Here is a 16,023-nt window from a genome sequence, read left to right as displayed (position 1 = left end):
CTATAAGAACAGCAAAAATTCCCAAGACACCATGCACTGGGACTTCTCTTTGGAAGACAATATGTTACATTTTTTAACACCAATTTCAATTATTTTAAATAGAATACTAAATGCATTAAATATTAAATGTCCAGTATTTAAATACTAAATAGAACATTAAATATTAACTTATTTAATAACTATTAATATTTCTCACACTGGAAAAAACAGGAAGATGAACATCAAATGAATAAATTATCTATTATATTTTATATTCTTTCTGAAGCTTCTTTTTTAAATTGGAAGCAAAAATTCATACAATATCAAGTCTTCCATAATATGCTAACATAACTGTAACTGCATTTAGAAGAACCTTACTGAATTTTAAAAATGACAACACTAAGCCAAAAAAAAAAAATTGACAAAGCAGATTTATAGTTTTAAATAAAAAGCTGAATATATAATACAAATCATGAATATAACGTACAGTGTTTTTCTTAAATGCAGGTTATCACCCATTCAGTGCACTGAGACCAACCCTTTTTAATAAAACAGAACAAAATGGAAAATATCAAAGTATATTTACCCTTTTTTGACATAAGATAAACAAATCTCATGATATAACATCTCTGAAATGTTAACAAGTACAAAGTACTTCTGCACAAAGTTCAGAACAGTAGCCTTCAACTGCCCTATTCTATTATCAGTAGAAACCAAGTTAAAAAGAAATAAACCCAGGGAACACAACCAAAAACCTTCTTTTCCTTATCTCATATGTCTAATCAGTTTCTGAAACTCTTCAGTCCATTTTAGACGTATTCACTGAATTAGACCTCTCCTCTCCTTCCCACTGTCACAGATTATGGCTTGTGGCTCAGCTGCTGCACAGACCTCCTGCTGGGGCGGCTGCCCAAGCCAGCCTCTACCCTACTATCAGAAAATACACTTACATCATTCTTTTGCTTACAAAGGTCTGTGGGTTTCTTACTACATATTAAATAAAACTCAAACTCCTTAACTTTGGCAAAGTTCTTCACCAACTGGCAACCTCATTTTCTAATACTTTACAACTCCTACCTCCCCCGCTCCAGCTCCCAACACTCTGTAGCCGCACATACCTAACCACCGCCTCCAAAGAGATCAGGTCCTTTCTGACTCCAAGCTACTTCTCCTCTCTCTCTTCTTTAAGAGTCTCGATTCAGAATTAACTTGCTCTAAATGTCTTCTCTGATTCTTCCAGGGAGTATTAAAATAACTACTACTTTGTACTCTCCCAATATATCATTTAAAATACCACAACAACATTTACTAATCTATATTAACTCATATTTATACGACTTTCTTCTTCCTCACCAAATAGGAACAGTGAAAGGCAACTTTTTTTAGGCTCTAGAACAGAGCTGCACATTTAAGACAGGGTCTCAATAAATGGAGTGTTATAACCACTGGGTAACCAATAAATGTTCCTAGTATAAAATAAAATTTTGGAAGGTTTATAATTAGATCTTAAAAATATTCTTTTAGAAGGATTAAAACAGGGTTGGGGGGGGTGGGTTGGCTGTCTATTTTAAAATCCAGGAAATTTTAAGCTATCCCTTGAGACAGTGTGCATTTAAGCATCTATTTAAAGATCAGTAAATATTTTCCAAGGCAGCTAAAAAAAAAAAATTTTTTTTAACTAATAATTAAAAGTGATTTGAGGGGCTGTTGGCCAAAATTCCTAAAAAATAGGGGAAAACAATCTTCAATAAGCATCAAAGGCACTAAAAAATGTCACCAAAAAATTAAATAGAAGATTAAAACACAGAAAAATATCCACATTAATAGTAATCAGGAAAACAGAAACAGAAAATCTTGCACCCCACTGGAGAATACCTAGGTAAAGTGAAAAAACCTAATGCCACAGAGGTATCTGTTACTCATCCCACTCCTCTACTTCAATTCAGTACTGTTTATCTCTAGGGCAAGTGACTCCAATTACCTTAATTTTTCTTTAACTATAGAATAGTATAGCATAGTGGGAAAAAATGTGGACTATGAAACTAGATTGCCTGGGTTCAAGTTACGTACCACTCTTAGAAGCAGTGACATCTTGAGTAAGTCAGTTAGCCAATCTATGCCTCCATTCCTTCATATGTAAAAAGAGGGGAAAAAATCATAGTATCTATCTTTTAGAGCTATTGTGATAACTGAGTTAATATGCAAAGATATTTTTCAAAGGGCTAAACATAAACACAGACACACAGATCCATGGAAAAGAATAAAGGGCCCAGGAATATTCTCTTCAATAAATGGTACTGAGAAAAATGGACAACCACATGCAAAAGAATGAAACTAGACTTTATCTAACACCACACATAAAAATCAACTCATTGGGTTAAAAAATGTAAGACTTGAAACCATAAAAGTCCTAGAAGAAAACACATGGGGTAAGCTCCTTGACATCAGAATTGGCAATGATTTTTTTTGGATTTGACATCAAAAACAAAGGCAACAAAAAGCAAAAATAAAAAGTATACTACATCAAACTAAAACACTTCTGCACAGCAAAGGAAATCATCAACAAAATGAAAAGGCAATCTGTTGAATGGGAGAAAATATTTGCAAGTCATCTATCTGATAAGGGATTAATATCCAAAACAGAGAACTAACTCATACAACTCTACAGGAAAAATAATAATAATAATGATTTGATTAAAAATGGGGAAAGGAACTAAATAAATATTTTTCTAAAGAAGACATACAAGTGGTAACAGCTACGTGACAAGGTGATTCAGATCACTAGGTAGCAGGGAAATGCAATTCAGAACCACTATGAGATCTTCATTCCTACTATCAAAAACATAATAACAAGTGTTTGCAAAAATGAAGAGAACAGAGAAACCTTGTACACTATTGGTGGGCATGTAAACTGGTACAGCCACCATAGGACAGTATGGAGGCTCCCCACAGTGAAACCAAAAATACAACTATCATATGATCCAGCAACCCATACTTCTGGGTATAGATCCAAAGAAAACAAAATCACTGTCCCAAAGAGATATTAATATCTATATCCCCCACCCCACCCCCACCATGTTCACTGCTGTATTATTTACAATAGCCAGAACACAGAAACTACTAAAGGGCCCATCAACAGATGAATGACTAAAGAAACTGTGTTTGTACAGAATGGAATATTATTTGGCCACAAAAGAAGAAAATCCTGCCATTTGTTGCAAGGTGGATGGACCTTGAGAACATCACACTAAGTCAAATACCCAGAGACAAATGCTGTATAATCTCATTTAGACTCAGAATCAAAACAAAACTCATAGACAGGCAACACACTGGTGGCTTCCAGGAGCAGGGAGTGGGAGGGTGGGAGAAAAAGATGAAGGTGGTAAAAAAGCAGAAACTTCCAGGTATAAGATAAATAAGTTTGGGGATATAATGTACAGCATTGTAACTATAGTTAACAATACTATACTGTATATTTAAAAGTCACTAAGAGAGTAAATCTTAAAAGTTCTCATCACAAGGGAAAAAAACTATTAATATGTATGGTGATGGATGTTAACTAAGCTTATTACGGTAATAATTTTGAAATATATATTTCAAAAATATATTTCAAATCACTATATTGTATACCTTAAACTAATACAATGTTACATATCAATTACATCTCAATCAAACTGGGGGAAAAAAATCCACCTCAATCTAAGTTAATTGGCTTTCTTGCATTTAAGGATTTCATTAAATTGAAGTTTAAGTAATTAGCAGCTAGTACTTCTTTTTGCATTCTAAATATAAAAATGATATCTGGAAGTTATTCATTAACTATTATTAAAACTACTATTATTAGTATTAGTATTAAAATTATTCATAAAACTAATTTTAAAAAATATTACCACCAAAGTTATAACACTATATATTCTTCAAATGTGGTTCTAAATTTTCTCATTTGCAATTTGAGTATAACAAGGAAGAGCTTTAAACTAGGTTGGTTCCAGCTGAGGTTAAAATTAACTCAATAAGGCCAAGATCAGATGAATAAATAAGTGGTTCACCTTTCACATAACAAGTGTGAATCCAAACCAGTAATATTCTCATCATATAAGACAAGGAACTCAGGAGGGTTAAGGTAGCAACCAATATAGGTAAGACTATCTCTTTCTATGAAAAAAATTTTATGTGCTTGTTGATTTCATATGTGGAGAAGCCACAGATATCCTATCTCATATTCTGGTTACACGAAATGCTGTATTCAAAACGGTATTTTTGGAGCTATTTGGAATGAAGGTCACATAACTAATTTAGTCTCCTAAAAAGCTTTTGTTTCTATCTATAACCTGGGAAAAATAGGTATGATTAAAAACTAGTAAGAGGTTTTTTTTAATAAAACCACTATAAACAGGAGGGAGTATAACAAGTGGTATTCCAGAGAGGTTTACCTCTGTCTTTGAATGCAACTGTTTCATAATATCAATTAATAGAGAAAATATTCTACATGGTAGCAAATTAAGTCCAAACTTAAGAAGAATCATCAGCACCCAGGAAGAAATAAAAGTCCCAATAAAAATAAACACTGCAAAGTAAAGTTGCCAGACCTAATGAAAATTCATGTAGCCACTGGTCTCCAATGAAAGCAGAGTAAGCTCATTTCTCAATCAGCCTTTAATTTTCCAATACTTAAGAGCCACAACCAAAACAGAACTTCAGTTTCAAAACACTCCAAAATAAAGTTTTGAGAAAATGTATAAAATAACACCCCCAATTAAAAAACTTCATCTCCAGTCAAACTTCTCAGTACATTATTCTTAAAATGAGATAGGATGTTCAGAATTAATGAAAAAGCTTCAGTAATGTCATGATAAAGCAATGTACATTGACTGTGATCAATAAACACAATCTCTGCCTCTACACGACAATAAAACCACCTCATAGAAAACTTTAAACTTTACATGATATGCAGTCCATGTAGTCTATGAGGTGGTTTTTCATCCCATTCTTTTAGAAGGTTAGTTAAAAACTAGAGTTCACTTCAGAATTCTGAACTTTAGTACTGAAACAGCATCAATAAAGCAATGAAGACATCTACTACATAAAGAGGGCATAAAACAAAGTTCCTGATCTTAAATCTACTCTCTTTAAAGTAATTTAAAACTTTACCCAGTCCAGATGCCCTAGGCAGAATCCTATAATCAATAGCCAACTGTTCAGTGTAAGGAGCCCCAGGAGACACTACCTCTGGTTTCAAAACTGAATGTCCCAGGCAAACTCAAACAGTTGGTCACCCTAGCTTGATTAAGTGGTAAGGGCAAAGAAAGCCACCCAAACACTTACTAAGCACTTATGTACCAATCCTATAAATTCGATAAAATAGGCTGATTGGATTAGAGGATCTTTAATCCCTACTAGTCTAAAAATTTTAAAGCTCTCACTGAAGGAGGCAGTGGCACTGATCTCTCTCTCTGTCCCATCTTACTTGGCCTCTCGGAAGCATGTGACTCTGACTCTTCCAGAAGCTTAACTTCTGACTCTTGACTCCTTCCTTCAGTCTCCTCTCCTCTGGAACATCACACTCTCCCAGTTTCACTCCTGCCTCACTGGTGGCTGCGCCTTCACGGTCTCTCTGTGGCTGGATCTTCTTCCTCTATCCGACCAGAAAACGTTAACCTCTGCTGTCTTCTGGATACTCTAAGTGATCGTGTTTAAACACCATGTTCAAACTCTCTACCTCCAGCTCTCCCAGCTCCCCACTGAGATCCAGACTTTATGCCCAACATCTCACCTGAACCTCTAAAACACATCTCAAACTCCATCCAGGAGTCTAAAACAGAACTCTTAATTCCACTTACTTCCTCACCTTACGAAATGACACTACCGTCCATTACAATTACTGAAGCCACTAAGACTTTATCTTTGATTCCTCTTTTCTTCATTTGCCACCTCATAACCATCAGAAAGTCCTGTTAGCTCTATTTCTCAAGTATATTCCAGACTCATTCTGTTCTCTCCTGTCCGCTCTTACCACTCTAATCCAAACCACCATCTTTCACCCAATCACTGCCATGACCTATCAGCCAGTTGCTACTACCGATCTTTTCCCCACCCCACCACAATCTCCTCCCCCTACCAACACCTAACGTCTGCTTCATCTCCCGAGCACGAGGTCTGCCCTGCAGCAGCACTCAACGCGCTCAGTCAAAGAACGAACAGCCATTTCCCTGACCACCCACAACTGCCTTCCCCTCACATAGAACAGAACCTAAAATTCTCACACATTCTTACAGGACTCCCTCACCTCATATCCCCGGTCACTACACTCCAGACTTACTGATATTCTTCAAATTCCCCAAATTCATTTCTACCCTGGAGCCGGTTGTTTACCCTCTGCCTGAACACTCCTGCCCTCATGTCTGGCTCCTTCTCATCACTCGGGTCTCAGAGCAACGTTACCTCCTCAGAGAGGCCTTGTCTACCCAGATCCACCCATCCGATATCATCTCACTCAGCTCTCTTTTCTTCACAGTACTTAACATTAGCTAAATCATCGTGTTGTTGGTTTACTTACAAACCGTTTCCTCCCTACTAGCATGTGAGTTCCCTTGGAGCTGGGAACTTTCTTGTTCAATGTTGTACTCCCAGAGGCCAGTACAATGCCCACCACACAATACATACTGAAAGAATGACTCACATTTACCAAGTAGTTAAGTATGTGCCAAGCACTATGCTAGGTAACAATGAATTTTTTTTAATTAAAGAAAAATAGAAAATGCAAGTAAAATATTAGTATGAAGAGCAATTTGATGTTATTTTATGTTGATCATTCCCATTCTTAAAACGACCATATACAATAAATCCCACTCTGTAGAATATTATTTTGCCAATGTAAATATATATATCCTTAAAGTAATAATAAGAATTAGCATCTCATTATAGCTTAGCAGCAGCATAGCTTTAGAAGTTATCTAAATGACTGCATTATTCACTTTTAATACACAATTTGAGAGAACTAATTAAGATAAAACACAGTAAAATCTGAGAGCCTTCATTTCATATTCTCAGAGTACACACAGACACATCTGATCCAGTCAGGAAACTCGAGACTAAAATACCTTCTGTTCTCAACATACAGAAACATTCACAACAGAGGCTGTCAACTCACCATTTATTGGCTGGCCTCAGATTAGTTTACCACCTTCATCAAGCCAAGAAGCTATCAGTAATAATCAGGTTCATTTCACAAAAGTCATTACTAAAGCTGAGATTAACCACTCATCCCTGAAAGCCTATTATAAAAGAACATGCTCAACTGAGTTTAGGCAGAAGAGTTATGTTTCATTGGTATCATTGTACTTTTGGGTTCATTTAATTCAAAACCACAGAAAGACTTAGTATTTGACATAATCATACCAGTTATTACCACCATCATTATGACATCACTAAATAAATACCTTATTAGCCAGGCATCAACTAGGGAAAGGCAGTAAGGCACTAAGGCTTGAGGCACTTATCGTGTAAGTATTTTCTATAACATTTTAATTTTAGCATACTTTAAAACTGTCATATCCTACCTCCAAATGTTTTAAGGATTAAATATATTAATATTTTGAAAGTATGATTTATAAAAAGCAACAAATTCAATATAACTAAGTGCAAGTACTCAAAATATCACCATATCATACTAGATGCTTAAAACCTAAGGGAAATACATCCAGCTTTTATCCAACTTTGAAACTATTATACATTCTGAATAATGGAGTATTCTCAAAAAGACTCAACCAAATTATAAAAAACATAACACATGTTCTACTTAAAATTAAGTTTTCTCTGTATTCAAAATGGATAACCCTAAAGGACCTACTGTATAGCTAATGGAACTCTACTCAGTGTTATGTGACAGTCTGGATGGGAGGGGGTTTGGGGAAGAATGGATACATGTATATGTATGGCTGAATCCCTTTGCTGTTTACCTGAAACTATCACAACATTGTTAATCGGCTATATCCTAATACAAAAAAAAAAGTTGAAAGTTTGAAAAAAATAAAAGCAGGCAAAGGAAAATAAAATAAAATTAGCTTTCTAACCACACTTGCCAATCCAAAAAAGGGGGAGGGGCACTTTTGCTTGATCTTTGCATGGGAATGTAAGAAAATACTCATTTTATCTTCATTTATAACAGTTATCTTTGTAAAGCTGAAAAACTGTGGATAAACCCAAAGCAAAATTAAATCCTACAGCAAAGGTTCAAAGTTTAGTACTTTCCATACCCACTAATTATTCCTACTTGTTTTAACTGCCATTACCTTAAAAAAAAAGTTTTCTCCAATTTTTTAGAACTGGTTCTATATTATCTTTGGTTTTCTCTTTAGTCTAGTTGTCTGTTATTTAGTTGTTGTGTCCAGCTCTTTGCAAATCCACGGACTGCAGCCATCAGGCTCCTCTACCCATGGGATTTCCGAGGCAATAATACTAGAGTGGGTTGCCATTTCTTTCTCCAGGGGATCTTCTGGACCCAGGAATTGAACCTGTGTCTCTTGCACTAGCAGGCAGATTGGTCTAGATACATAACTGTATAAACAAACTAGTTTTTGGACATCTAGGATTAACCCACATATTGAGACAAACTCATTTAAATACTAGAAATTATTTATGTATCCCTGTCCTAACACTGGCCCTTAAAACCAAAATGATGGCTAATAAATTCAATGAGAAGACTGGTTCCTTCTGCTTTCAGAAGAGCTCTAAAATCACTGAAGGCAGTCAAAAGGTAATATTGGGCAGTGTTTCAAATATACAAATTTTCTTTAAATTCTAAGAAAAAAAAATGCCTACATGAACCAACTCAGAGGTCATTATTTTGACCTTCACCACCTGTTCATTTGCTAAAGAAACCACACTTAGGTTTTACAAATGAGGTACAAATTAAGCTACAAAAATAATTTTAAAGGTTTGCTTTACTTAAGAAGAGAATAAACACAAATAATTACATTACTATTCTGTAAAAGTAATCTATTCTTAGCATACAGCTGAAGAAAAATTGTATTGGAAAGACCTGTCCTGACTTAACAAAGATTTATTGTCAAAGGTTAGATAAAATAAATGTGTTGTAAAGATATACTGTCTGAATTTACTAAATTTGGATAGTATTTATAAAGTATCTTCTTTCACTATATTCTTTGCCATGGCAAAGGTTTAGAGGCTGCAATATAACCTCCAAGTCCTTTCTTCAGTTAATTAACAATTTCTAAGCACTATGATATTTTCTTCTCCATAAAAAACAATGGAATAAACGGATACAATGCTTGGATGATATTATGTCTTCAAACATGTTATTATAACAAAAATAAACTTTAAGAGGTTAGTTTGCAAAGACATTACAGATGGCTTCTGACATGTACAGATAAATTGAAACCACTCCCTCCAGCCTCTGGGGATAATGAAGTGCCTTCTCACTGACTGAAGTTACTGTGATTGCAGAATTTGTAAATACCCAATGAGTATCAGAAACCCCCCAACTTCTGTCTCCTCCTCTTAGGACAAATGGTATACATGATAGAGAAAATAACTTCCTACTTTTTTTTTTTACTAAACTTTAAATTCTCTTATTTCTAAAAGCATTGCAGGACCAAATTTAAGAAAACAATTTCAAATCTAACGCTGAATTTGAAAGTTTATCTATGTCTAGGTCTAACGGTACATTATGCCACTACAGCTAAAAGTGTATTATTATATGCTTGAAATGTGTTAAGAGGGTAAATCTTAAAAGTTTTCTCACCAAACACATGACACAAAAAAAACTGTAACTATGAGGTGATGGTTAGGTCAACTAGTTGGCTGTGGAGATCATTTCACAATGTGTATATACACATGTTCATATCAAAACCAACTTGCATATATTAAGTACATTACCATTTCTAAATGTCAATTACACCCTGAGAAAATAAACCTGAGAAAACTGTCTTCAATTAAAAAAAAGTCACTAATTTCTAAAGTATCACAGAACTGCATTATTTGAAATTTTAATAGAAATCTGAGTTTGTGTCTGATATTTTTTAAATAGCAAAAATACTACCAACAGAAAACCACTTCCAAATATTTTTTTGTTTTGTTTGCAAATCGCCTTGAAAATGTATACTAAAATGACAGTTACACAAGTAGAGCTCAAACATTTTGTGTAACAAGGTTCCCTAACAGGGGAGTCCTAGAAGCACCTGCAGCTGCAGCACAATTTTTGTGAACGTACATATGGCGGCTTTTTCTGGATAAATGATCCATATAACTTGCAGCTTCTAGGGCACAGGGAGGGGAGGTGGGTGGTTCAAAATACAATTAAGATTAAATTAAAGTGCCTGAAAAAAAAAAAACAGCCAACGTCATGTAACTTGTCAATGTCAGATAACCAAGTCTTATGTTTTACATTCCTAATCAGGGGACGATTTATTCCAATTTGGTGGCTCCTACACAACTTTCAAGTGCTGCAGGCATGAAATGGTTCTGCATTACAAAACAGTTCCCATCACACACCCAACGCGGCAAACCCCAAATTTTCCCCGAAAAGGCCAGGCACAGGCAAACGAATTAACATCCCCTCTTGCTCAAAGATCGATTGGCTTTGGCTGGACGTGTCCTCCAGAGAGAATTGCTGGGCGGTGACCAGGTTTCAGTGAGGAGATGGACCCCTGGGCGGGCACCAGCAGTCCAGACATCTCCAGCAGCCTCCTCCCACCCTCAAACGCGCCCTCCAGTAGGGTCTGCGGGCGCGGCTGCAGCAGATCCCGGCGCCCCTGGAGCGCGCCGCGCCGCCGCCGCTGCAGCACGGTCGCAGCGACCTTCCCGCCCGCATCTCCGGGAGCCCCGTTACCCACGTCCCCACACCCCACCCAAGAAAAAAGGGAGGGGGACGCACAACAAAGCCCAATCCGAGGAGGCCCAAGTGAGCTGTAAGTTGGGGCCCCGGGGCTGAGGCCCGACGAGGAGCGGCCGGGACACGGAGCCGCGCCGGGCCGGCACGCCGCGATGCAGGACGGATCCGGCCGGGGAGGCGGGCAGCCAGATGTCAGCCCGCCCGGCTGGCTGGGTGTCGGCAGCCGGGAGGAAACCGGGCGGCGGGAGGGCGGGCGCGCGGCTAGGGGGAAGCCAGGCCGGAGGAGGGAGGGGGGCGGCGGCGGCGGCGGCGGGGTCCCCAGGGCGCCGCGGTCGGCCGCGACCCCCACCCCGACCGGCGGCCTGTCCCGTTACTTACCCGCGGGCAAGCTGCGGGCTTCGCCGGGGCTGTCCCGGCCGCCGGCCTCAGGGGCCAGGAAGCGCCCCCACATCGCGGGCGGGAGTGCTGAGTGGGCCGGGGGCGCCCGATTCCCCACGTCCGTCCTCCGCTGCCTTTGCCTTCTGCTTCTTCGGCGGCGGAAACTTGTGCGGAGCCTCAGCTGCGGCGGCACCCGCGAGGCGGGGCGAGCGGGTGGGCTGAGCAACGGCCGCTCAGCGACGGGAAGGGGGCGCAGGGGCCGGATTCGCCGCGGCGGCGGCGGCTGCCATGGTCAGCCCAGCTGTGCTGAGGCCCGGGCCAGGGAAGCGGCGGCTCCGCGGTGACGGCGGCTCGGTCCCCGGCCGAGCCCAGGCTGCGAGGTTCCAGACGAAGTTGCAGCTGCGGCTTCTCTCCACCCCCTTCGCTCCCGGAGCCCGAGCCGGAGCCGGAGCCGGGCAGGGGCGGGGCCTGGAGGGGGCGGGGCTTAGTGCGCTTGTAGAAGGCGTGCGCGGCGCGGGGCGGGGCCTGCGGGCCGTTCCAGGTGGGTACCATCAAGCCCCTTTGCTCCGCAGCTTGCGAATAGTCAGTCCGACGTACCTGCGGTATCCCTCTTTTCCCGTCCCAGCGCTCAGTGCGGTGAGAAAAGGGCGGAACTTGGGTCAGGGGCTTGTCTTGAGGTTCCCCGCTCCGTTGGTTAATCCGTCAGCCCCTCCGGGACACCTTTCAGAAAAAGGCATGGAAGACCTTGCCTTCACATCAAGACTGCTTGTGATAAAAGAGGGTTAAGGGACTTCGTCTCATTTGGGGTTGAAATTAAAGTTGTCATCATGCATTTTATAAGCATCGTTTATTGATCATTGTGGAGGATAGTAAAGAGGTCATTTTCCTCAATTTACAACCGAGGCGGAGAGAGGGTACCAAAATATCTACAACACGGAGACGAGTGCAGAAAAAAGCAGGAAAAAAGACCCGAGGTAAATAAGTACCAGGGGGTTCAGGGAGGGGCTGTCAATTTTAATCTAGTAGCTCAGTGTTTCAGATAAGCAATCAGGAGTCAAAATGACACCAAAGTATGTAATAGGAGGGCAACTACACCTTCGCGTTCCTCCTCTGCCTGGTCAGATTCCACCCTTCACCTGAACCCAGAGTGCAAGAGCAGGTATCCTGAGGAAGGACAAAAAGGTGCAGCATCCTCTTTAAATCTTCCTTTTCACTGGCAATATTTATAACCCTTAAAATAGTGCATTTAATAAATACTGGTTGAGCACTGTAGAAGGAAGTGTGCTCTGGACGTGGCTGATGAATCCGGTAAACCGGAAAGCAGGTTGCTAACCCTTAACAAGCTTTGACTACAGTGATGCTTTTTCCTGTTTTGGATGTTTGCTAACAAAGGCCTCATGTTTGTATTCAGTTCAGTTAGTTCAGTCTCTCAGTCGTATCGAACTCTTTGTGATTGCATGGAATGCAGCATGCCAGGCTTCCCTGTCTTTCACCATCTTCCAGAACTTGCTCAAACTGGTGTCCATCGAGTCGGTGATGCCATCCAACCATCTCATCCTCTGTCATCCCCTTCTCCTCCTACCCTCAATCTTTCCCAACATCAGGGTCTTTTCTACTGAGTCAGCTCTTTGCATCAGGTGGCCAAAGTCTTGGAGCTTCAGCTTCAGCATCAGTCCTTCCAATGAATACTCAGGACTGATTTCCTTTAGGATTGACTGGTTTGATCTCCTTGCAGCTCAAGGGACTCTCAAGAGTCTTCTCCAACACCACAGTTCAAAACCACCAGTTCTTCAATGCTCACATTTCTTATAGTCCAACTCTCACAACCATACATGACTACTGGAAAAACCATAGCTTTGACTAGACAGATCCTTGTCAGTAATGTCTCTGCTTTTTAATATGCTATCTAGGTTGGTCATAGCTTGTCTTCGAAGGAGCAAACATCTTGTAATTTCATGGCTGCAGTCACCATCTGCAATGATTTTGGAGCCCAAGAAAATAGAGTCTCACTGTTTCCATTATTTCCCCATCTATGAAGTGGTGGGATCAGATGACATAGTCTTCGTTTTTTGAATGTTGAGTTTTAATCTAACTTTTTCACTCTCCTCTTTCACTTTCACCAAGAGGTTCTTTAGTTCCTCTTCACTTTCTCCCATGAGGGTGGTGTCATCTGCATATTTGAGGTTATTGATCCCTGCATTCTTGATTCCAGCTTGGGCTTCATCCAGCCTGGCATTTCACATGATGTACTCTACATATAAGTTAAATAAGCAAGGTGACAATATACAGCCTTGATGTACTTCTTTTCCAATTTGAAACCAGTCTGTGGTTCCATGTCCAGCTCTAAATGTTGCTTCTTGACGTGCATACAGATTTCTCAGGAGCCAGATAATGTGATCTGGTATTCCCATCTCTTTAAGAATTTTCCACAGTTTGTTGTGACCTACACAAAGGCTTTAGGAGAAGGCAATGGCAACCCACTCCAGTGCTCTTGCCTGGAAAATCCCATGGATGGAGGAGCCTGGTAGGCTGCAGTCCATAGGGTCGCTAAGAGTTGGACACGACTGAGCGACTTCACTTTCACTTTTCACTTTCATGCATTGGAGAAGGAAATGGCAACCCACTCCAGTGTTCTTGCCTGGAAAATCCCAGGGACGGGGGAGCCTGGTGGGCTGCCGTCTATGGGGTCTCACAGAGTTGGACACGACTGAAGTGACTTAGCAGCAGCAGCACCCAAAGGCTTTATCATAGTCAATAAAACAAAGTAGATGCTTTTCTGGAATTCTCTTGCTTTTTCTAAAACTTTTAGAGGTTAAACTACATCTAGGTGTTTTGTAATTTATCTGATTACAGTTTTACATTTAGTCTCCCACAGGTAGAGTTCCACTTATTTCTCCAAATCCTGAACAACTGATCAAGGGTCAACTGTTTCTAAGGCTAGAAAGTGATTGAAATGTGAAAAAAAGAATGCAGTTGTTTCCTTTCTGTGATTTAAATGTTCATTAACCCATGTAATATGACACTTGAATAGTATAGGTTCAAAAAGAAACCTAAAAAAGTAAATTCTAACATGAATTATCAGAAGCTATAGAATTATATGAAAGTATTCCTTTTTTTCATGATTTATAGTTACTATGTTCTCATATTAGGTATAGTATTTATTAAATACCAAACTTTTTATATACAGATCTAAGACATGTATGAACTATTACAAATATATCTCAGTCCTTTGTGACTTAATACATACTCACTGTTATTCTAAAACTCTTCCAACTTCCACTCAATTCTAAGCAGTGTTTTTAAAAAATAATTTACTCAATTCTTCTATGTTTTTATCAAATTGAAAGGCATGCCACTACATACACTAAAAAAAAGTATGAAGCTGAGACTATGTAAAATATGCTCTGTACTAAATAGAAATAGAAAATAGAAAAACATGTTGCTATTTTGGCAGTTGGCACCACCAAGGATAAATTTTTTGTATTCCTACTAATTAAACTTGAGAGGATAGACAGCTAATGCAATTAAAATAATTGAAACACTAAAAATAGTATGTATATGAAGTAAACTGTAACCATCATTTTAAAAAAATCATACACATTATGAACATACAGTTGATCCTTAAGCAACACAAGGGTTAGGGGGCACCTACCCTCTGCACAGTAGGCATTTCCAAGTATAAAATACAGTTGCCCTGAATCCTCATCCCCAACTCCTCAGTATCCACGTTTGGGCATCCAAGTATTCAACCAACCAAGGATTCTGTAGTACTCCAATATTTACTATTGAAAAAAAATCTACATATAAGCCATACCACACAGTTCATACCTGGGTTTTCAAGGGTCAACCATATACTGAATTGAGATTTCCAGCCATATCTATGATACACCCAGTATCCATGGTTCTCAGAATGATTAAAATTAATCATAGCACAAGACTGAGAGACTGAGGACTACCTAACCATTACTAAGGTCAATGTTATAAACCAGCATGTTTTTGTTTCATTGGGATAGTAAGTAAAGACCATAAGGAGAATCCTATTAATACACATTCTGACATTATTTGCTTGCTTGCTCAGTCGTGTCCTGCTCTTTGCAACCTAGTGGACTGTAGCCCTCCAGGCTCCTCTGTCCATGGGATAATCCCAGCAAGAATACTTCAGTGGGTTGCCATTTCCTCCTCCAGAGGGTCTTCCTGACTCAGGGAGTGAATCCACGTCTCCAGCATCTCCTGCACTGGAAGGTGGATTCTTTACTACTGAGTCACCTGGGAAGCCCAAGATATTCATTATTGAGCTTCAGTATTTTAGTAATTTTTCTTAGTAGAGATAATACAAGTAATGAAAATAGTGACGGTATATGCTTGTCTGTATATATGTGTATATATACAGTGGCTTAGGTGAAATTTGCATATTTAATGTTTTGAAAGAGAACTTTAAAAAGAGGAAAATAGTACTGAAAATTTACTCTCAGATCTGTATTAAATTCCTCATTTGAAATATTGCAAAAAAAGACATTATTTGAAAATAAAAATATATGTTGCATTCATAAATCTTAAATTCTTTAGGTATGAATCTCTAAACTCATTAAGTTTAAACTATCTTACATGTATTTTTCTTATATAAATTTTTCTTATTGAGCAAACAACAATCAGTGAACAAAGAAGTGATGTAACAATGGATATGTGATATTTTAAAATTAGGAAAACATATGGTACATAATATAGGCAACCTCAAGAGAGTGTAATGTGTACAAAAAAATAAAATATCAAAACCAACAAAAGGTAGAACAATTAAACCAACCAATAACAATTGA

General features: G+C 39.0%; 1 protein-coding gene across 1 annotated transcript in view; it reads right to left on the bottom strand.

Moving 5' to 3' along the window:
• CEP85L (centrosomal protein 85 like) overlaps positions 1 to 11,282 on the bottom strand; it is a 139,864-nt gene extending 128,582 nt beyond the window's left edge. The window contains exon 1 of the mRNA XM_068985472.1: positions 11,210 to 11,282. Within this exon, the coding sequence (XP_068841573.1) occupies positions 11,210 to 11,282 (73 nt within the window). The remainder of the gene's footprint in view (positions 1 to 11,209) is intronic.
• Positions 11,283 to 16,023: the final 4,741 nt, after the last annotated feature.

Source organism: Capricornis sumatraensis, chromosome 13 (genome assembly GCF_032405125.1).
Source record: "Capricornis sumatraensis isolate serow.1 chromosome 13, serow.2, whole genome shotgun sequence".
NCBI lineage: Eukaryota > Metazoa > Chordata > Mammalia > Artiodactyla > Bovidae > Capricornis > Capricornis sumatraensis.
The sequence above is the reverse complement of the archived record's forward strand: the minus strand, read 5'-3'. Positions and strand labels throughout refer to the sequence as shown.